Raw genomic sequence first — 23,161 nt, 5'->3', positions numbered from 1 at the left:
CAAAATTAAAAATTCTTGAAACAGAAAACATTGTGTTGCTTATATATGACTAATCCCCCCATTTTTCCTTACAAATTTGTTTTACACATGAAATAATACTTCAGCTACAGAGATGCAGCATACTTTTCAGGAGTGTGTGAAATCTTTTCAGTGCTGACCCAAAACAAAAGCAGTGTCACTGAACTGACTTGAGCAGCTGTTGCAACACTTTTTTTGTCGTTTTTTTTCTTTTTTTTCTTTTATTTTTGTCCTTTTCTTTTCATTGTTTTAAACTTTGGAAACTATTTTCTTGTGCAAAGGTTGATTCAAGTTGACAGTTGACCACAAGCTAAGTTAATGATTTAATGTTATTTGGTTGTGTTAATGTTTATTTTGTTCTCTTGTGTAGGTTTTTAACTTACATTCACTAAAGCTGATATAGCAATGCTGTATGTTTGCAAGAGTAAACTTACAAAGCTGTCTTGCTTGGTTGTCTTTGAAGTGAATATACATTTAAGCAGTGTTTGTTAGACGAGTACCAATCAATTGTTTCGAAATCTGACTGATGTTCAGAAATACTCTCCCAGCATCACAAACCTCTAGACACTACTGCAAACATCCTCTTCCCATCGTGGACTGAATCAAAGCTCACTATTGTCTGCACCTCATTTAATCAGTGAACCTTTAAGGGTTACGAAACATTCTCCTAGAGGCTGGAGGAATGCACAGCTGCAGCAGAGCGGCCGTCTCCTGCAGTGACCGTGTCTTTAGTGAGGGAGAGGACAGAGGAGATGATGGATGGATCCAGTGTCGGGGCCGAAGCGCTTTCCATGGAGCCCAGTGCCAAGATGTTCTGCTGCGGCTGGTTGAGGCGCTGCTTCCCTCTGGCTTACAGAGAGGAGCTCTACCACATCCTGCGTATGACTGGACCCCTGGTGAGAAATCAGCCCCAACACACACACACACACACACACACGCACACACACACACACACACACACACACACACACACACACACAAAGAGAATGAAAGTGATATAAATCTTGTATGTTTGTTGTCTCATGTATCCACAGCACACATGTCTTTTGTTTACAGGAAGGGAAAGTTGAAGAATTATAGGATAGTGTTTGTGATACTATTATAATGTTTGTGATACTATTACAGATGTTATTTAGGAGCCCTGATATGTATGGACTATTGTTAAAAGTGTAAAAGAGTCATATACAGCGCTATGAAAAAGTATTCACCCCCACCTGATTTCTTTTATTTTTGCTAATTTGTCACACTAAAATGTTTCTGTTCATTCAACTAATTTTAATATAAGATAAAGACAACATGAGTAAACAGAAAATGCAGCTTTTAAATTATCATTCTATCTGTTAAAGATAAAGATTTATTCAAAACCTGTATCACCCATGTGAACAGTAATTGCCCCCTAAACCTAATACCTAGTTGTGCCACCCTTGGCAGTTATAACTGCAATCAATTGATTGCAATAACTTGTGATGAGTCTTTTACATCATGGTGGAGGCATTTTGGCCCACTCTTCTTTGCAGAATTGTTTTAGTTTGGCTACATTGGGGTGTTTTCAAGTATGAACTGACTGTTTAAGATCTTGAGATGGGATTCAAGTCAGGACATTGTCTGGGCCACTCCAAACCTAAATGCACTTGAGCTTAAGGTCACAAACTGATGGGCGAATATTCTCCTTCAGAATTTTCTGATACAGAGCAAAATTCATGGAACCATTAATTATGACAAGTCATCCAGGTGCTGCAGAAGCAAAGCAGTCCCAGACCATCATACTACCACCACCATGTTTGACTGTCAGTATGTTGTTCTTGTAGTGAAATGCAGTGTTAGCTTTACCCCAGAAGTATGGGATCTATGTCTTTCAAAAGGTTCCACCTTTGATTCATCAGTCCACAGAATATTGTGCTAAAAGTCTTGGGTTTTTTTGGCAAATGTGAGACGAGTTGTTGTGTTCTTTTTGGTCAGCAGTGGTTTGTGCCGTGCAGCTCTCCCATGGATGTAATTTTTGCCCAGTGTCTATCTTATTGTGGAATCGTGTACATTGACCTTAACTGAGGCAAGTGAATCCTGTAGTTCTTCAGATGTTTGTCTGGGTTCTTTTGTGACCTCCTGGATGAATCATTGATGTACTTTTGGTGAAATTTTAGTAAATCTGCCACTCCTGGGAATGTTCACCACTGCTCCAAGTTTTCTTCCTTTTGTGAATAAAGGCTCTCACTGTGGTTCACTGGAGTCCCAGAGCCTTATGGCTTTGTAACCCTTTTCAAAGTGGTACATGGCACTATGTGCTGCATTTTGATACCTTCTAGCTTGCTTCACATTGCCAGACAGGTTCTATTTAAGTAATTTTAATTGCAACAGGTCTGGCAGTAATCATGCCTGGGTGTGATTTGATCCTAATAGTTAACTAAAATTGATCCTAATTGTCAACTGAATTTGGTAAACTAGTTGATTTAGTAGCTAAAGGGGCAACTACTGTTTCATATAGGTCCAGGTAAGGCTGAACAGCATTTTTCCTTCAATAAATGAAATCATTATTTAAAAACAGCATTTCTTGTTTTCTTAGGTTATCATTGTCTAATATTAAAAGAAGTTTGATGATCTGAAACATTTAAGTGTGACAAATACGCAAAGGTTAAACAAATTAGGAAGGGGGCAAATACTTTTTTACAGCACTGTGAGTAAACACTTTATTCAACAATATTTTGTAGATTAAAATATATAACAATATATTCTTTTCAATATTTATAGTTGTACACTACACTAAACTATTTGGACAAAAGTATTAGGACACACCTCTTAATCATTGAATACAGGCGTTTCATTCGGTCCCATTGTCACAGGTGTATAAAATCAAGCACCTACCCATGCAGTCTGCCTTTACAAACATTTGTGAAAGAATGGGTTGTTCTAAAGAGCTCAGTGAATTCGAGCATAGTACTGTAATAGGATGCCACCATTGCAACAAGTCAGTTTGCGAAATTTCTTCCTATCTAGATATTCCATGATCAACTGTGAGTGGTATTATTGAAAGGTGGAAGCATTTAAGAATCACAGCAACTCAGCCATGAGGTGGCAGAGCACGTAAAGTTACAGAGCGGGGTCGGCGAGTGCCAAGGCGCATAGTGCATAAAAATCGGCAACGCTCTGCTGACTCAGTGATACTCCTCTGGCATTAACATCAGCACAAAAAGTGTATGCCGGGAGCTTCATGGCATGGGTGTCCACGCCGAGCAGCTGTAAGCAAGTCTTCATATCACCAAGCACAATGCCAAGCGCCACATGGAGTGGTGCAAAGCACGCCACCACTGGACTCTAGAGCAGTGGACACATATTCTGTGGAGGGACAAATCACGCTTCTGTATCTGGCAGTCTATTGGATGAGTCTGGGTTTGGCAAATGCCAGGAGAATGTTACCTGCATGAGTGCAAAGTCTTGACTCCAACTGTAAAATGAAGCATGGTGGTGGAAATGTTATAATTTGGGGCTGTTTTGCTGCCTCAGGGCCTGGCCAACTTGCAATCAAAGAATTGACTATGAATTCTCTTTCATACCAAAGAGTGCCTGAGGAGAATGTAAGCCTATCTGTAAAAAAGTTGAAGCTGAAGAAGTGGACCTTCTAACAGGATAATGGTCCCAAACATACAAATAAATCCACCCAGGAATGGCTCAAAAGTGAAGGGTCATGGAGTGGCCTAGTCAAAGCTGAATGCTATTGAAATGCTGTGGGGACATGGGCTGTACATGCAAAAAGCCCCTCAAATACTGCACAGTTGAAAGAATTCTACATGGAAGCATGGACAAAAATTTCTCCCTGCAGATGTCAGAAACTGGTAGACAGTTATAGGAATGCCTACATAAAGTTGTCTCTGGCAAATGGGGACAGTATCAGTTACTGAAGCCAAAGCTGTACTTACTTTTTCAACAGACACAATTACATCTCAGGTGTTGTAGTTTTTAAATAAATGATTTCAAAGTCAAATTTTAATTGATATTTGTTCTATGACTTAACATTTATCTCTACATACTGCTTCACTGAACATCAAATGCTGATAAGTCCACATATTTTCCATATTTACTATATCTTCTGTATATTTACAATTCTGTATATCTTCTACATGATGCACATTGAAAGTATATTCTACATCTTATAAATATATAATATAAGGTATATATTTTACAAAAGGAACAGTGATTTGTGCTGTTATTGCACATTGTTAAGTTTGCTGTTAAGCTCTTTGCAGTTCTTTGTTTGTTCTTCAAGATCCCATTGATTCTTTCATCTCTCTTGGCAAAATATTGTGTTTGTATCCCCAGCTTGTGTGTCGGTTCCTGAATTTCCTCCTTTTCTTTGTGGTCACAATGTTCTGTGGCCGTCTGGGGAACAATGTGCTGGCAGGCTATGGCATGGCTTCAGCTGTGAGTCTCCCCCTGTGGCTGTTCATCAATATTTCTTATTGATTTTTTTAGATAAATTAGTAAAGTAATGCACTTCCTATGACTATTTTAAAGTAGATTATAACATGAAGCATGGTGGAACTGGTATATCATTTCACATTACGGATTTATGAAAACTGTTCATGTTCACTTGTTTTTCAGACAATAAATGTAACCACTGCAGCAACTGGGTTAGGACTAGCTTTAGCATGTGATACACTGGTTTCACAGGTATGTGAATTTTAGAACTGTCACTCATTTTCTGCAAGTTCATTAACCCCTTAAAATCCCAGGCTTATGATATACTAAGGCTTATTATTCAGTAACTACACAGACTACAATGCAAACTGGCTGAGCTATTCTTAGGTTGTAGAAGTGTGTAGTAAAACTTTGGGCCTGCCTGACCATTTAAGGGGTTAAAGAATCATGAATGCCTTATTTAAATTCAGCATTTGACATGTTGCTTTAGATTGTAATACACATCTTTAGAAATATTAGGGTTGCTTAACGCTATGAGTGGGGAGGTATGGGGAGGCTCCTTTGGGTTGATTTTAACTTTGTTTGTATGGGAAATCTATTAGATAACACTTCAGATCCATGATAAACAAAGTCTGGACTACTTAACAGTGAAGGAAGACATTTGGGCAACACTTGCACAAAAGCTTCTAGCAGTGATATGAGTGCTCATGAGAAATGAATGTGGGTATAAAAATGCATGCATCGATGTGAAGGTGCTAATTTTGGAATGTTAAAATTAATTATAATTATGGCTGCAAGCATGCATTTATTATTTAGCCAAAATATAAAAATCAAAAAAAGCTTGGTGTGTTGTTTTCATTGTCTATAGTTCACTACTGTGTAAATAGTACCTCCAGTGACGTTTATATGTTCAATGTGTTTTTAAAAATTATTTGAAACTGAGCAAATAATGAACAAATTATGGTGTCTTTTGATTTCATGATGCTTTGAATTGTTTTCTTAAGAGCTATAATGTGAGGTCATCCTTATACCCCCAGTAACAAAGCTTTTGGGGATCTTGTCCTGCAGACGTTTGGGAGTAAGAATCTGCTGCATGTGGGGGTGATCCTGCAGAGGGGCATTCTGATCCTGCTGCTCTTCTGCCTGCCATGCTGGGCTCTGCTTATCAACTCCCAGCCCCTCCTGCTCCTGCTGGGACAGGACCCTGAGGTGGCCAGGTGACTGATTTAAACTTAGTCTTGCCTTAAATAGAGAGATTTTGAACTCATTTTGATCCTCATTTGGCTAAAATAAATTGAGAGCAAACACTGAATGAAAGCTGTTGTGGCCTGTTAGATATCTGTGTTTTGAACTGATTGGAAAAGAATTTTTCATAACAGTTGAAATGTAACATTATTCAAAATCTGATGTGGCATCTGCTGAAATATATGCATTTGCTGAGCTTTTTAATGGATGCCTGCTTAATGGAAGCACAGCAGTGATTTGGGTCTTGTTTCTTTCAGGATAGCACAGCTTTATATTGTTGCTTACCTTCCTGCTGTTCCAGTAAGACCCCAGTTTCATTGCATTATGTTTTCTAAATGAAATGACATGAAATGAAATGAATGAAATGAATATAAATTGAGAAATGAATGAAATGTCATGTTTTTTTTTCATATGTACAGGCAATTTTCTTGTACCAGTTGCAGTTGTCTTACCTGCAAAATCAGGTTTGTTGAATGAGATAAATAGCTGTAGATCAGAAGTAAGACAGCAAAATGTGAATTGGTTGTTTAAAGCCCGTTTAAATGACTTCACTACATCCGTGTCCAGGGTGTGATTGTACCTCAAATGTACGCATCTCTGGTGGCCAATATCGTGAACGTGCTAGCTAACTACGTTTTGCTTTTTTGGTGGGACCTTGGAGTACAGTGAGTGTGCTTTGTATCCTTCACTTTAAAGCTCCAGTGTGCTTTTGATAAAACACTGATTTTTCTTTTTTTTTCGCATGTGTGCCTGTATTTCAGTGGATCTGCAGCAGCAAACAGTTTTGCTCAGGTCTTCAGCTGCATTGCTTTATTTGCCTATATTCGTTTAAAGAAACTCCATGTGAAAACATGGGGAGGTGAGTTTGTCCCTTTACATTTTGCATTTAATGGCAATAGAACAGCCTGCCTCAGCTGCTTATACTAGTGTTTAATTTAGCTTGCACTGGCAGAGGGCATGTGACAATATGTGAATGTTATTGTGATAAATTACATCACGCTATGTTTTCCTGAGCATATAATGGGTTTTGAGAGATAAAAAAGCCCAATTTGGTCCAATTATAGAGAGTTTGGCATCTAAATTTATTTGTTTATTTTTACTCTTTCTTTGTTTTTTTCTCCTTTTCATCATTTATATTGTGTATTGTGAAAATGGCTTCAAGCATTGTGATGCTATATTTTTGTCATATGGCAGCGTTGCTCTTTCACTGCTCTTACAGGCTGGTCCTCAGAGTCACTGCAGGAGTGGGGGGCCTACATGAAGCTGGCTATTCCTAGCACACTAATGACATGCTTTGAATGGTGGATCTATGAGGTTGGGGGATTCTTAGCAGGTGGTTTCATTCAATGCATCACTTTAACACTTCAAGAATTATCCCCAAAGTCCTTATCTGTTCACTTGGCAGACATCTTAGCAACCCCACTAGGCAGATATTTCCAGCCATACAAAACCAGACTATCTCTTTGGATGGCAAGAGGCTTAAAACCATGAAACTGAAGGCCAAACTGCCATTTTTAAAAACAGAAAACAACGGCAAAATCCGATAAAAATCTGACAAATAGTTTGCAGCATTTGACCCAAATAGCATACAAAAATGTGCCTTTTCAACTTGTTATTGCTACTGCGCTTGCACTATTTTCGGGCAATTGGGCGGTGGGTGGTTGTTCCAACTCTCTGTTTTACCAGCAAGCTGTTTGGCTCATTTAATGAAGGGCGGGACTTTCGCCGTAAACAGACAACATGTTGAGCGTTAGAAGTTTTTCCATTCATATTTGAACCAGTGAGCGGTTTCCTCCTTTATAACATCTCTGTTGTTACTTTCATCTCGCTACACTATTTGGCAATGCTTTACAGGAACTACATGTAAATGAAGCATTCATGGCCTTCATCAGCAGTACAGTAACACTCCATTACAATTACGTAATCATTTTCATTTATTCATTAATGAGAAATGAACATGTATTGAAAACACACTTAGTGATGCTTAATGTATACTTCCCAATATGTTTAATAATACATTTAAATCTATTGAATAAAGAGTTTACAATACTAAGCACATGGTAAACCTACTCAAGAGACACCCAAATTACATTTATTGTTATTCAAAGTGTTGAAGCATTAATGAATAATATGAAATCTAAGCAAATTGCAATGCCTACTCATACATTAAGTATTCCTGTATTGTTCATGTACAGCAATATTACAGCAAAATTACAATATCACACATTCAGGATGAGCTGATGAGCATGTTTCATATAGGAAAGTGAAATTTCCTTATTTTGCATAGTTTTTGCTTCAATCATGAATGTTTTTTAAACGTTATTAAAGGCTTGATGATGAGAAAATAAGGAACATTTATTTTAATGTAATCATAATCAAATCATGAAGTTTATAGTGTGTTTTCAATTAATTATATTATATGCTCTTTACTTATTAATGTTTTTTTATATTAAATATGTATGATATTTAATGACTGTTTCAAAGTGATTGTCATTGCCCTACTGTTTATGAATATGTCATGAATGCTTCATGTCCATGTAGTTCCTGTAAAGCATTACCCATTTTTTAAACATGGTTATGTGATTACATATATACTTTTATACTGAAGTGTGCATTATGTATTGAGAGGTAATTAATTCTGCTAATAATTAAAATTGACTTACAACATACTTCTTGTTATGAATAGTGAGAACTGACTTTTAAGGGTAAAATATTTGAGCATTCTCATTAATTGGTCTGACTTTCCTCTTTCTCACAGGAATGTTGGGTGAGGTGGACCTGGCTGCTCAGCACGTGGTCATAATGCTGGCATATATAAACTACATGGTAATGGAGGAATGTAATCTTGAAATGACTCATTCATCGCTGTGGTGTTGACTCAATAAAACATTAATAAAGTTGACTGAGGTAAACATCAGCTAAGGCAAACGTTCAAGCATACTTTCGCTGAGTTAGCGTATACAGATACTACCAGTGTACCAACTTTTTTCACACATGCACACACACGTGTCTTTTCAGCGCAGACTGGGTAGCTTGACAGGTTACCTGTTTTCTGTTGATTTGAACCGTTTTTGATTCCATATTAAGTGTATGCAGTCATGTGTTCTGTGCATGTGTTTTGTTTGTGATACATATAGATTCCATTGGGTGTGCAAGGTGCAGCTTGTGTGCGTGTGGGTAATGCACTAGGTGCTGGAGACACTGCTGGAGCCATCCTCACTAGCAAGGTTTCTCTCATCTGTGCAGGTGACAGAGCTATGCATTGCTTTATTTAATAATTAAGCCATCAGTTATAGTCTCTGCTTCGAAGGACTTGACCCTAACTCTTACATTTGCAGCTGTGTTGGCGATCATTCAGGGTCTTGTGCTTGGCTCAACAAAAACAGTCATTGGCTTTATGTTCACCTCTGATGAGTAAGTCTTTGCTAGTCTTTCTTTAAGTTGTTCTTAACATTAACTACAGAAAGGACACAATTTGTCTGTGAGAGAAACCCTAACCACTGCATATATGTTTGCCTTCATTTTCAGGAGTATAGCAGAGTTAGTCTCTGAACTAATGAGTATCTACTGCCCCCTTCAGTTCTTTAATGGAATATTGGTGAGTTATGTGTATCTGAAGTACTGGCACCTAAAATGTACAGGCAGTTTTTCCACCAAAGGAGCTTATGAATGTGAATGATATATTTTAGACACTACATAAAATGCTTTTAAAATTGAAATAGTACCATAATTACAAGCTTCATTTTCTGCTCCAGTAAAATGCTTTCCAGTGCTAATAATAATAATAATAATAATAATAATAATAATAATCTTTATGATATAAAACAACAAATAATAGTATCTTCTCCCTTCAAACTGTTTCAGTGCCATCTTTAAGTATGGTTTTGTATTTATAGAATGTGAGTTTGTGTTCATTATTTTCCTAGTGTGTTGGCATGGGCATTGTCCTGGGGACTGGGCAGCAGAAGATAGCAGCCATTGCTAACTTGTTTGGTTACTACTGCATTGGCCTTCCACTGAGCATCGCTCTGACCTTTCCAGCTAAGCTACAAGTTGCTGGTTTGTTCGTTTTTCTTGGCTGCACCCACATGACAGCATTGTACAATTTATTTTTAAACGGAATTATTCCAGCAACTCATCCTCTTCTTCCTGTTAACAGGCTTTTGGTTGGGCCTCCTTGTTGCTGTCTTTTTGCTAGCAATCTTTTTTATTGTCATCATCTTCAAATTAAACTGGAAGAAAATGACAGAAGAAGTATGTCCAGTACAGTCTCTATCTCACATCTCTGTTCATCTTCATGAGTAGACAGATGATGTTTAATACTGAGTACTTATTCCTCTTGAAGGCTATTGAGCGTGCTGGAATGGGGAAGAATGTAACACACACAGACTTCAGATCCAGCCACCGGCTCTCTGATAGCTTCTTCCTTGCAGTGACTAATGCAGATGTAAGTTTTACTCCTGATATTACTTGTAAATATCAAAGCCTTTTTTGCATTATGTCTGGGTGAAGTTCTCCCTTAAAATTAATCTCGTAACCTACATATCAAAAGCCATTTTCAATTTTTCACCCATTATATTCACATGCTTATCAGATTCAGAATGGGAATGGCTATCAGATTGTGAGCTCTCGGGACCAGGATGAGGAAAGGAGAAATCCACCGGCTCAAGAAAGTGTGAGTCAGGAGGAAGGGAAGAGTGCAGCACCGCTCTCCACATCTCAGCTCATCATCAGGAGAGGCCTGACCACTCTAGCTGCTGTCATCATCCTCGCTGCAGGAACAGCTGTCCATCTCATCCTGCCTCTGCCTGAGGTGGCATATGTTACCAACAGCACTTTGGACTGGGGGAACTTCACTTCACCTCCTCCATTCACTACACAAACATTATCCTTTTGAGCCCAGGGGACCAATGACTGGATCACTTTCGAAGTGATCTGATTTTTTTATCTGACTGTAGTATATTGGTATGCTAAGTACATTAGTATACTAAGTATATTGAAAGTTATTGGGATATAGATTTATACAAACTATAAGAACTGCTATGGTGCAATTGCTGTGATGCAAGTCAGTATCACGGTACATGAGGATATAAGAGTGATTCAGTGAAATTACTTTAGTGGAAATGAGTACTTATTTACAAAATTTAACCCAGCATACCAATTTGTAATCCAGTAATATAAAACTGGACACATCTCCATATTTTTAGTAAAGTTTGGCAGGATACTTGATTAGTCTGTGGGATGAGTTCATTGATATTTGTACATTCCAGTATTAAAACTGGGACAAACTGGTCAGACAATTAAAGAACACTTTCACAATAAGAATATATATTTATTACATTGACTCATAATTTTTTAACTGTGCAAGGTAACAAACTTGTAAACAGAATTTATTGACTTGTAGTATTATACTTTCATACAGTCTCTTGACTAAGCTTATCCACAGATGCAAAAGTCCATGAATACCCTAAAGGGTAGGATGCCCTCTGAAGATCGATGCTCTGAGGCGAGTTCAGGGCAGCTGACCCCACCCCTACTTGGGTCCATAGTCTAATCAGACCATGGTGGTCATCAGCATTAGTGTCCTTCTGCTGCGTCTCTACCTGTTCAGAATCACATTTACGATGAGCCCTCCTGCCAGCATAATAAGCATGGCTGCTAAAGTCAGCCCCCGGCGGAGCACCAAGGCCGCTAACGATAGTGGCTTCCCCACCGTACAGACGGATGGCTTCTGTACCAGCAAATCCATGTCTGTGTGTGTGCCTTCTTCATCGCTCTCCACATCTTCATTCTGATGTACCATGTCTGCCAACAGAGAACTCTTTTTAACATTATGCAGTCTCTGACTGTTGATTATTTATGTGATTTGCTAAATAATAACAGGTTTTTACCATTCTCTTTTAAATTCGTCTTCACTCCAGCTCTGATCTGGGCCTGTGATCAGATCAAGGTGTTAATATCATTGACTAGAGAGGTTACCATAAAAGAGCCAAGGCAAATCAGCTTCAGTGTGCTCTCACCTCCTCAGTGGCTTTTGCCCAGTCCAGCCTTACAAGCAGAATTATAAAGAAGACTGACTGAAAGAACACACAAATTAAAAGACCAGTCCAAAGACCTATGACAGAGAAAAGAAGCAGAATTAATAAAATAAAATGAGCATAAGTAAGAGAGACAGAGAGACGAAGGAAGGGAGTGAGAAAGATATGTCTCCTACCAAAAATTCCCATTTTTGCAGCAAACATCAGAGACACTCCAATGGGGAAGCCTACAGCATAGTATCCAAACACGTTCCCGACTGCCCCGAGCTTCTGCTTCCCTAAGCCTCTAACAATACTCCCAGCAGATGCCTGATTAGTTAGGAGGTACAGTGTCACATGTTAACATCTTCTCGATTTACTTCTTTGATAACTGTGAAAAATAAATAATAAATAACTGATTTTAATTTACTCGGTTAAATTTGATGTGGAGATTAAAGTGATAGATTAACCCAAAATCAGATTTATACAATGTCTCTTCTATTCCAAATGTAGATCCTCAACCAAGACAACTAAGAAGTTCTGTGCTGGAGCTACGAGGCTAAAGTAGATAACAAGTAATGGAACCTTATACACTCCTGTTAGCACTGTGCAAACTACAGGCCTAAAACACACACTTGCCTCAAACCAGTTCAAGTTGTTTAGTGATTTCAAACAGGCTTGTTTTTGTTTTTTTTCTGACACTGTATGATGTTGTGGTGTAAAGTGACATTTGTTAAACAAATTACTTTATCTATAAGTTTTACATATAACTTACGTCTGGCAAGTATTGTATCTCAAGTTTTCAAAGAAGGCTTCAGACACTGAATTATTATTACAGGCAAAGTGCATTCAGCCTGGGCACTGGGCCCTGGACCCAAATGCGAATACAATGTACAGAGTTCTATGTTTTTATACACTTTTCAGAGATGAGGTAATCCTCTTACTTTCTCTTGATGTGTCATAACCTGTTTTGCCCATCATTAAACCAAAAATGTATCCCTTTTTTGGACCCAATTAAATTCGACCCATTAAAAAGTTCTAGTTGTCTTTTTTGTATCTAATCATTATATAATATAATAATTATATAATATATTTTATGATTAATCAATGATATTAATGATGTTCTCTTTAATCCTCATGTTTGATTATTATGTTAGAAATTTAAATTTTCATTGCTGTCTATAAACAGGGACAATAATTGAGGTTTTAATATTGCTGCTACTTTTTTGAGACATGCAAGGCATTTTGTCAGTTTTTGTACATAACGTTCTGTGATATAGTGTCAGAAACCATATTAGTGAGTCTATTTGAGATTAATCAACAATGCAACACGGTTTCAGGCAAGTGTATAAAGATGTAATCATGCAGTCATATGACTAACATTATCATTATAGATCTAATATAGAACTTAAGCAAACTATAGGCTCCAAACATGTCTTGGCTGATTATATTTGATTTTTGGCCAAACCATAACTTTAAGGAACAAGTTTGCTGACTCACCGCTGTGGCATCAAGCAGATGGAAAGGAGCATAGAGCACCATTACAGTGGCAACCCTCGCTCTAATCTGTCTGTGAGAAAAGGGGAAAATATTTCTAAGCCAATGTTTCAGGTCATTTTCACCAACATTCTAGCTAGTCGGTTTATGACAGTTTCATATTGTATTTTCATGTTGCTTCTTGTCCAACAGTGTTGAGGCTGTTAAGCTCATTATGTAGACACCACATCCATGTTAATATGTGAAATATTACATAAGCGTAGGTGATAAAGGATTTTACTGTGGTTAAATCATATTTAAAAAGCCATATAACTTACAGGGGATAGTAAAAGATAAGACAAAGTAGAGATAACTTGTAAATGTAAGACTGGAGCACTCACTCATCATTTGAGAAGATGTAAGAAATGACATCTTTGGTAATGCCAACGATGACTGCCAAGCACACTGCAACAGAGACTGTGAAACAAGTTTATGAGCCAAGCTCATTCACGTTTCTCAGGATAACAGCAGACTTGGCATAGCGTAAATCAACAAACAATGCGGGGGACAGGCCAGTTACAAATGTGCCAACTGAGCAGAGGTCGATCGCAAGCTTATAGTGTTTCAGTGAACAGTTTGAAAGAACCTGACAAGTATACAGTTTAAATAAACTCCACACATGTACAACCCAGCCTAATCAACACTGTATTCAAAACAGAATTTGACAGTCATAATTTGTTATCTCGGGAGTACCTGCACAGGCCATGGCGAGCTTGGCAGATAGCTTGGCTTGTGCAGTGTCCCCAGCCCCCATGGCATTTCCCACTCTGACACTGCCAGCCACACTGAAGCCTATAGGAACCTGACAAGAAGACAAGTGTTTAGTTTACAGCTCTCTTGCAACTTTTGAACAGACTGTCCTTCATGCAGCTCACACAAATATAGTGGTCAGCATCATGTTCTGGTTGTAAAGACAGACATTACAGTGCCTGAGTGAGTCAGTCATAATAAGTATTTACCATATATGCAACATTTGCCAGTTCATAGATAATTGACTGAGCTCCCAGCTCTACCGGACTTATCAAACCTGCCATGGAAAATAAAGACATTCAGCAATATTATTAACAGTTCAGAATGAATTACAAAGTACAAAAGTAAAGCAAATGAGCTTGGCACATATTGACTACTATTAGACTAATGCCAAAAAATCACCATTATCCCTCAAACCCCATTAATCACTTTCATGAGAGTATGAAATCTAACCTGCCAAAAATGCACCCAGCTCATAGGTCCACCATTCTGCACACAGCATCAACATCCCTGGAATAGCTAGATGGAAAAAGGTATCCCACTCTTGTAGACACTCCACAGACCAACCTGAACAGGAGAAGAGACATGGGAGGTTGCATAGTGAAGCTATGACACATATAGCCATGTCTGTATAAATATGATTAGGCAAATGAGGGCAATGTGAAAATTAGAGTCTGCATGATGATCCTTTCTCATTACAAGGCTAAAAACACACAAAGTTTTACAAATGTGTATGGAAATAAGTTACATTATATGCAATACAAAAAGTATGAACACCTTGGTCAAATTACATGTTTTAATAATTTTCTAAGTGAGAACTCCTCTACCAGGACCAAATATGGCTTTTAAACATGGCTTTGTGCAAATGTAGTGCCTTAATTTAGTACATATATTGGAAAAATTAGAACATACAATACAAAATGTCCCATAGCTTTTGCCCAGGCCACATTTTATGTTTTACTGTTTCCCCCTATGTGTTAAATTCAGCAAAAAAGCAGTAATTGTCCTCTGTAGAAGATGTGCTAACTTATTTACACTTAGAAAATCAACAATGTCATTTGAGCAGGGGTGCCCAAACTTTCACATTGTGCCTGGGCAAACAGAAAAATACTATTTGACATAAACAGATCAGTGCTAGCGTAGGGTGAACTAAGCAAAACTGGACACTTTTTGGCTAATGAAAACAAATGCTGAGTGACTAACATTCTTGTGGCATCTATTCATGATAGTTACATTCAAGCTTATTTGCCTTACTTTACCTGATGGCCCTTTTTAGCTGAACTCACCCTACTTTATCTGGTAAACAAGACTACATAAAACAATATCTTGTGGCCCTCTAACACTGAAATTTTTAGCGCCATTTTATATGAACTCACCATGCCAAGTGTCCTTATGTAGACCTCTACAACGGATGTAGACAAAGAGTACAATAGCCATCAAATACTGTGAGACAGTATTGGCTGCAGCTGATCCGCTGTATATTGAAAATTCAAATTAGTAGTGTCTTTTTAGGCTACAATATCTCAGTATCTGTACCTCTTTACAGATTACATTACATTTTGTTATTGACATCATTATGCAACTTGTCATTTTGTGTCCCGTCAACTAGACTATGCCTCAAGAGATCATGGGTTTGATCCTGGACGATGGTTCCCGCCACTGGGTCCTTAAGCAAGGTACTTAAGCAAAGCTGCTCGAGGGGGAATGTTTCTTGGCACATGTAAGTTGCTTTGGATCAAAGCAAAGCATGAGCTACATAACAAAACTGTGGACTCTTATTGTACTCACGTGATACCAAGGTCCAAAATGAACAGGAAAACATAGTTGCTCAAGGCATTGAGCACATTTGCTATAGCTCCAGTGATGACCAAGGGCCAAATCATTCCCTAGAGAGAGATGTGTCATTAATTTAGATTTTAACACTCTCTAAAATACTACAATTTCACATCTTATTGTCTTACCTGATTTTGTAGATATGTTGACTCAATGATGAATACAAATAATGCCTTTGAGACAAGAGAACAATGAAGTTTAGAATTTTCGTTAATAATCTGAAACTTTCAGTTGTGAGTCCCAACGTGAAGCAGTTTACAAAATATAACTAAACATATATATATAAATATATATACAACCCCATTTCTAAAAAAGTAGGAACGCTGTGCAAGATGCACAAGATGCAATGATGTGCAAATAATTTAAACCCTTTATATTATTGAAAATAGTACAAAAACAACATATCAAATGTTGAAATTGTATTGCCCATTTTGAATTTGATGCCAACAACATGTTTCAAGAAAGTTGGCACGGGGCAACAAAAGGCTGGTAAAGTTGTGTAATGCTTAAATTGACAACATGTCAGTAACATGATTTGGTATAAAAAGAGCATCTCAGAGAGGCTGAGTCTTTCAGAAGTAAAGATGATGAGAGGTTCACCACTCTGTGAAAGACTTCACGAGCAAATAGTGCAACAATTCAAGAACAACGTTTCTCAACATAAAACTGCAAAGAACTTTTGCTTTTCATCATCTATGGTACATAATATCATGAAAAGATTCAGAGAATCTGAAGAAATGTCTGTATGCAAGGAACAAGGCCAAAAACCAGTATTTTCTGGCTGTGATCTTTGAGCCCTCAGGCAGCACTGCATTAAAAACAGACATGATTCTGTAGTGGAAATCATTGCATGGGCTCAGAAACACTTCTGAAAAACAATGTCTATGAAAACAGTGTGGCGCTGCATCTACAAATGCAAGTTAAAACTCTAAGACTAGCTCATTTAAAATGGACTGAGATGAAGTGGAGAAGTGTCCTGTGGTCTGACAAATTAACATTTGAAATTCTTTTTAGAAATCATGAACATGGTGTCCATGCTTTGTCTGCGTCTGACGCTGTGTCTAGCAGTGCACAGTTCAAAAGCCAGTATAAATGATGGTATAGGGGTGCATTAGTGCACATGGCATGGGTAACGTGCACATCTGTGAAAGAACCATTAATGCTGAACGATATATAATAATTTGTCAACATATGCTGCCGACCAGACAATGTCTTTTTCAGGGAAGACCTTGCTTATTTCAGCGACACAACGCCAAACCACATTCTGTATGTATTACGGCAGCATGGCTCCGTATTAAAAGAGTCTGGGTGCTAAACTGGCCTGCCTGCAGTCCAGATCTGTCACTCCTGAAAACATTTGGCACATTATAAAATGAAAAATACGACAAAGGAGAAATCCTATGTTAAGCAAGAATGGGAAAACACTTGACTTTCAAAACTACAGGAGTTGGTCTCCTCAGTTCCCAAACACTTACAGAGTGTTGTTAAAAGAAGAGATGATGAAACACAGTGGTAAACATGCCCCCCATCCCAACTTTTTTGGAATGTGTTGTTGCCATCAAATTCAAAATGGGCATATATTTTTTCAAAAACAATAGAATTTCTCAGTTTTAACATTTGATATGCTTTGTAGTATTTTCCTTTAAAAATATGGTTTACATGATTTGCACATCACTGCATTCTAATTTTATTTACATTCTTCACCAGTCCAAACTTTTTTTTTTAAATATATAGATATCTAATTTTAGCATGAACATTTATAGTCTTTACAATTATATAATGGTTCAAAAATTGTTTATTGTTTTACATACCGGAATAGCTGGCATAAAAATCTTCACATACATCTGAGAGAGCCTGAAACAGACAGGCACAGCTATGTTATAGGAAGCCATTCATAGTTAAATTCATAGTTAAAGCGCCACTATGGATGTTTGGGGCTTTGGAGATTTGCAACCTGTGGAAGAAAATTTTGCAATGTGACTTGTGTTGTTCATTCCCAAGCAGATTAATCAGAGTTTAAAGTTTCAAAGTGTCTTCCATGTTTCATGAGTGGCAACCGTTGAACTAAGTGTCTAACTATAAAAGCGGGGTCATTCCCGCCTTGATGGAGAACCGAATCTTCAATCTTTTGGGGGGGGGAAGGTGTTATCCACTCTGCTATCACTACGCAGTCATTCATACCATTGCTGCTTGAGTATCCAGGCCATCCTGCTGGACTTTGTTTTGATTGTGGCGTCAATCTGTATGACTCAGTCCAAAAAAATCACATCAAATCTGACCTGACAACTCTGACTTTTAAAGAAATATTTCAGGAATGGCAGCAGCACAGAGACACCAGTGTTAGTGTATTTTTCCTCCACTGACTCAGTAATCCTCCTTTTTTAATAAATGTATTTAAGACAGCTTTAAAGAAAACACCAGGACCACCAAAAAGCTATACTATGTAATATTTGGAGAAATTGAGACCTCTCTGATGGAAATGTGTAATTGTACGCTTTGCTGCCCTCCAGAACCTTTCAACATGATTGCAAGCATGTTGAAAGTGTCTGAAGAGAATTCAGCCAAAAAGAGATTAAGGACGTCTTCTGAGGATGTAAGTGAACTATCTACAACTGTCATCATATTAGTATATATAAGTATAATGTTGATTTGCATTTGAAACCTAAACATGGAGCTTGGCCTTCAAAGTCAGACTGACTTTTAAGTTACTATTTCAGGTTTTACAGAGTGACCTGTAGCAGGGCATGGACATCATATTGTAAGTGTTCTACCTGGCCACTTCTGGGTTTTGTTTCACCATCAGTAGTATGGACTCTGTGTTGATTAAAATGGCCCAGCATGGGAAACATGCTAACAGCAAGATGATAACTCCTCTCTGCACAATAACACCAACTCGCTGGAGGTTACCACTCCCAAAAGTCTGTTAAAATAAAGGACAAGAATCAAAGAACTGCACTTTTTAATTTGAACAAAAATATTACGACTTGCTAAAAACCTAAATCATTTAAATGAATAATCCAACATATTTTCCTTCAAAATGCTTTTTTTGTGAAATGCATAGTATTATGTAAACTGTGTGGTATTTTAAATATTACTTTGAATTACTTTATTAATCAAATGGACAAAGTAGACAGGAATTCAACTTGGTAGGCCAGCATAGGAACATATAGGATGTGCAAAGTTACCAAAAGGGCAAGAACATACAATAAATAGAATGCAAATACAAATGCACATACCATACAAAGTCCAGGCTAAGATAAAACATGCGTATTATTTGTTGCCTTCTTGAGAAGAATAACTGCTATTGGGAAAAGCTGTTCAGGTGGCATTTGGTTCTGGTTTTAATGATTTTCCTGAAGAGAGTTTCTGGAACACATTCCCTGGGTGTGTGCGGTTTATGGTAATTTTTCCAGCTCGCTTCCTGACCCAGGTGTCATGCAGCTCCTGAATTGAGGGCTGCTGCTGTCCAGTAAGCCCTTCAGCAGTGCATACAATTTGCTGCAGCCTGGCTTTTGAGAAGAAAGAGGCTGAGCTGAGCCACACAGATATGGAGAAGGTTAATGTGCTCATTGGTGGATTTGTAGAACTGGGACAGAACCAGTTGAGAGATGTTAAGCTTCTGTAGCTTCTGAAGAAAGAACATTCTTTGATGATCTTTCTTGATGATGAATGTTGTGTTTGTCTTCCATTTGAGATCTTTGAAGATAGTGGCACCTAGAAATTTGAATGACTCCACTTTACTTACAGCATTGTTGTTAATAACTAAGAGGGGATGGAGAGGTGAGGTCTCACAAAAACCTATAACACTCTCTACTGTTGTTGAGTGTTGAGCTCCAGGTTGTTTTTGGTACACTACATAGCCAGATGAGCCACCACTCTCCTTCCAGCTTGATGGAAGGGTGGCTGGAAGCGCAGTAGATGAAGTAGATGAGAGGCGAGAGCACGCATCCCTGAGGTGCCCCAGTGCTGATGGTTTGGGGTTCTGACAGTTAGGGTCCTGACTGTTCTCCTCTCTGACAGAAAGTTAGCAATCCACTGGCAGATGGAGGCGTCCACATGCAGTTGTGACAGCTTACCATGGAGGCGCCCCAGCACAACTATATTGAAGCAGAACCAAAGACTACAAACATGATTCTGGCATCGAAGCCTGGAGTGTCCAGATGTTTGAGGACATAATGTAAACTCAGGTTCACTGCATCATCTGCTGAGTGGTCAATATTTCAATGTAATCAAAATTTTGGGGAAAATTATTATTGTTCTAGCCACACTAGTTTTAGTTTCTATTCCTGTTTTTCTAGTTTCAGTTTTTCTGTCTTGCTGTATACTCTGTAGAAACCTAGAGTAGTGATTTTCTTCCACATCTTACTTTAGGAGGCATTTATAAATGATTGAATAATGAAATTCAAATGGAAACTGGGAAAAAAATTTAGATACCATGAAAAAAACAAATATTCCTCACTTTTTTAAGCAAAAGACTTTGATGTAGTATGTAAACATTGTATCAAAGTATCAAAACCCACTATTCACTCACTTGTCCACACAGCCCATGTATAGAACTACTTTGGATTCCAGTGTTTTATTGATATCATGTAAACCAATGCATTTACTTATTGTCGCTGTCTAAAGAAAAACAAGTATCTCCAAAATGGCAACTTTACAGGAGAATGCAAAACTGTTCTTTACTCCTTCAATGGTAAGGGCCCACCGGTGGGTCCAAAGTTTTATCACACACTTTTATAACCTAGGAATAGCTCAGCTAGTTGTCACTGAAGTTGCTGTAGTTACTGAATAATAAGCCTTAGTATGCAATAAGCCTGGGATTTTAAGGTGTTCATGAAAGTCAATGTAAAGAGGGCTAATTCCAAGCAACTTTTGAGCACTTTTGTTGATCGATTCATCATGAAATCGACACACAACGTAAAGGCAGCTGGTGGTGTCAAATTACACAGACAATTGAAAACTGAAAAAAATGATACAGCGGTGATATATCTAATATATTCATGTTGAAGTTACAAGGAGTGTTTCAGCCTGCTTTTTGAATGAGGCAGACAACAGGATAGCCAATCAGACCAGAGCTCATTTACATTACTTGAGACTTGAAGACACAGTAACAATGACTGTTTAATTCTACGTAATAAAGAGAAGTTGGAAAATGGTCATGTACAAATGAAAATTGATTGTTTTTGGTACATAAAACCACACAAATGTCTTAAGTGGACCTGATAGAAAAAAAATAAAATTCAAAGACATATTTAAGACCTGAGCACTTTAGGAGGAAAATGTTGGAATATTCCTTTGAAAATGCTGTGTGTGTGTGTGTGTGTGTGTGTGTGTGTGTGTGTGTGTGTGTGAGACAGAAAAAATGGAACTCCTACTTGAGATATTAATGTGTCACAGGCTGATGCCAAACCGTAGCCGACTGCAACACTCGACACATTGATAATCTGTCAATATGGGCACACAGAAGATCACAGACATAAACAAGGAGTTTGAAATAACCTGCTATTAATCATTCACAGTCAATATTTCTTTCTACAGCCAAACATAAAACGAACAAATCAAGCTGGAAAAATGCTTAATCTACTCACAGCTATGGCTAGAGCCACTCCGTCAAGCTCTGTACTCCCCAGATGTCCACAGAACACAGTACTGACAAAACTTATTAAATAGACCATAATATATGACAAAAGCTAGTGAAATAAAACAGAAAGATCATTAGTACCACAAACAAAGAGACACAGCATGTTTACAGCCTATAATGGGTTTAATACTGGAAGAGTAAAAAAAAATTACTCCTCAAACAGTGTGGATTAGAAATGAGAAACAAACATGGGACAAAAATATAGAAAGTCATCACTTAGCAATATCTGAGTTCTAATGATTTAAACTCAGCAAATGTGTGTCTATTTAATATTTTAGATAATGTTCATACTCCAGTAAGGTTTTTATGAATTTGTATTTTCCTGGCTATTTTTAAGTGGTAATACTTTTATTGCTACTCAAGTACACTTGTGTGGAAAGGACTCTGCTTTCTATTCAGTTACATTTTAGATATTGACATTTAGCTACTACTTTCTATTTTGTGCTACACTGGTGGCAGAATGTGTGCTGCTTTCTCATGTCTCATTTTTAAGTTTGCATGTTATCTATTTTATTTTTTAAGTGAGTATGAGTAGGCTACTCTACCACCTCTGATAAATACAGAGATAAATGATAAGATATAGCCTGAGTGGTCATATATTTCTAGCTTGCTATGCATTGACATCACCATCTACAAATGGTGTTCATTTGAAATGACTTGACATTAGATAGAGCTCACTCAAGTGATTCACAGCCTATTTGGTGGGATTTAAATAAGAACCTTAACTAGGAGCGGTGGCCAGTCCAAAACTCAATACTTTCAGAAGTTCATTTTTGTTTATCTTAGTTTGCTCTGGATGGATCTGAGGGGAATAGTCTAAGGAATTACTTCACAGAAGATAAATGTGCACATCATTTAATAACAGTAATAATATTAAAATTTAAATCAATTAAATTCAATGCACCGTTTTCCCTAATGTGTTTAGTGTACAGCTTCAGTTGTGCACAGTCGCTATGAAGCCCTTCAATTGCTGGCCCCACAGTACAGGACGAGGCAGCCACAGTTCGAGAAAAGCCCGGTCAACGGTCAATATTACACAAGTGCCGACAGAGTTACAGTGAATTAAGTATTAAAGGTGTGACTTATTATTTCTGATCAGCGTACAACTGTCCTTTATTTTACAGCACAGAACACGTGAGAAGGAGAAAAATTGCATTGGAAAGGCTTCTTAAACTTCCGCTGGTATTGAGAGAAACGTACCACTTCATTTACGTATTTACTTACTCTCTTTACTTAGGTTTTTGACAGTATATACAAGGCTGGGAACCGCTGGCATGCAGCATGACACGTGAGAGAGAGAGAGAGAGAGAGAGAAAGACCATCACTACTACTCACCACAGGCAAGGCTAGCGCTGATAACTCCCTAACTTCTCTTTTGACTTCGTCGGGGAATAAACAGCGATATCGTTTCCGGTGGTTGTTTGAACTGTACGGAATGAGAGCGTTTTCAGCCATGTTTCAGTTAGCTGTGTTCACGAGCACCGCCATAAAGTTCACCAGCGACTGCTGTAAGTGAGCGGAGTGGAGTTATCACACGGGGTGGACACACAGCCTGGGCGGCGACAGGGGTGGGCTTAAGCGTGCGGTCGCCAGCTCTCCTTCTGGAGCTCTACTTTATCTACTTCAGCTACAAATATGCCACACTTGCTTCAGCTGATTAGCATATTCAGAAGCCCTCGACTGACGCGATCAGACGCAGCAGTGCTGGGAG

At 38.1% G+C, this 23,161-nt stretch overlaps 2 protein-coding genes across 2 annotated transcripts; one reads left to right on the top strand and one right to left on the bottom strand.

Moving 5' to 3' along the window:
• Window positions 1-627: 627 nt before the first annotated feature.
• On the top strand, window positions 628-12,725 carry slc47a4 (solute carrier family 47 member 4). Its single transcript, XM_036562116.1, has 17 exons — window positions 628-914; window positions 4,330-4,431; window positions 4,612-4,680; window positions 5,497-5,645; window positions 5,931-5,973; window positions 6,093-6,137; window positions 6,241-6,338; window positions 6,435-6,532; window positions 6,893-7,006; window positions 8,432-8,499; window positions 8,811-8,919; window positions 9,012-9,087; window positions 9,202-9,271; window positions 9,600-9,732; window positions 9,833-9,927; window positions 10,019-10,120; window positions 10,268-12,725. Exons 1-17 carry the CDS (start codon window positions 771-773, stop codon window positions 10,568-10,570), a joined length of 1,818 nt encoding a protein of 605 aa, XP_036418009.1. The 5' UTR covers window positions 628-770; the 3' UTR covers window positions 10,571-12,725.
• Window positions 11,242-23,074, bottom strand: slc47a3 (solute carrier family 47 member 3). Its single transcript, XM_036562126.1, has 17 exons — window positions 22,786-23,074; window positions 21,398-21,499; window positions 21,185-21,253; window positions 18,581-18,729; window positions 17,621-17,663; window positions 15,938-15,982; window positions 15,765-15,862; window positions 15,353-15,450; window positions 14,430-14,543; window positions 14,186-14,253; window positions 13,920-14,028; window positions 13,568-13,643; window positions 13,191-13,260; window positions 11,888-12,020; window positions 11,694-11,788; window positions 11,565-11,607; window positions 11,242-11,478 (listed from the first exon to the last, which is right to left on the bottom strand). The coding sequence occupies exons 1-17, from the start codon at window positions 22,903-22,905 to the stop codon at window positions 11,273-11,275; spliced, it is 1,638 nt and encodes a 545-aa protein (XP_036418019.1). The 5' UTR covers window positions 22,906-23,074; the 3' UTR covers window positions 11,242-11,272.
• Between the last annotated feature and the right edge of the window lie 87 nt (window positions 23,075-23,161).

The sequence above is a fragment of the Colossoma macropomum genome, unplaced genomic scaffold (assembly GCF_904425465.1).
Source record: "Colossoma macropomum unplaced genomic scaffold, Colossoma_macropomum, whole genome shotgun sequence".
In the NCBI taxonomy this organism is placed as follows: Eukaryota; Metazoa; Chordata; class Actinopteri; order Characiformes; family Serrasalmidae; genus Colossoma; species Colossoma macropomum.
This window is presented reverse-complemented; position numbering and strand designations above follow the sequence as displayed.

What these genes read in the sequence shown, in the direction of transcription:
- slc47a4 (XM_036562116.1), top strand. Translation starts at nt 771, where the DNA reads ATGATGGATGGATCCAGTGTCGGGGCCGAAGCGCTTTCCATGGAGCCC. An exon ending in GTGATACACTGGTTTCACAG is followed by an intron (nt 4,681 to 5,496) that starts GTATGTGAATTT and finishes CTTGTCCTGCAG; the next exon opens with ACGTTTGGGAGTAAGAATCT. An exon ending in TGGCATATATAAACTACATG is followed by an intron (nt 8,500 to 8,810) that starts GTAATGGAGGAA and finishes TGATACATATAG; the next exon opens with ATTCCATTGGGTGTGCAAGG.
- slc47a3 (XM_036562126.1), bottom strand. Translation starts at nt 22,905, where the DNA reads ATGGCTGAAAACGCTCTCATTCCGTACAGTTCAAACAACCACCGGAAA. An exon ending in GTGACACATTAATATCTCAA is followed by an intron (nt 18,730 to 21,184) that starts GTAGGAGTTCCA and finishes TTATTTTAACAG; the next exon opens with ACTTTTGGGAGTGGTAACCT. An exon ending in TGCAAAAATGGGAATTTTTG is followed by an intron (nt 11,789 to 11,887) that starts GTAGGAGACATA and finishes TCTCTGTCATAG; the next exon opens with GTCTTTGGACTGGTCTTTTA.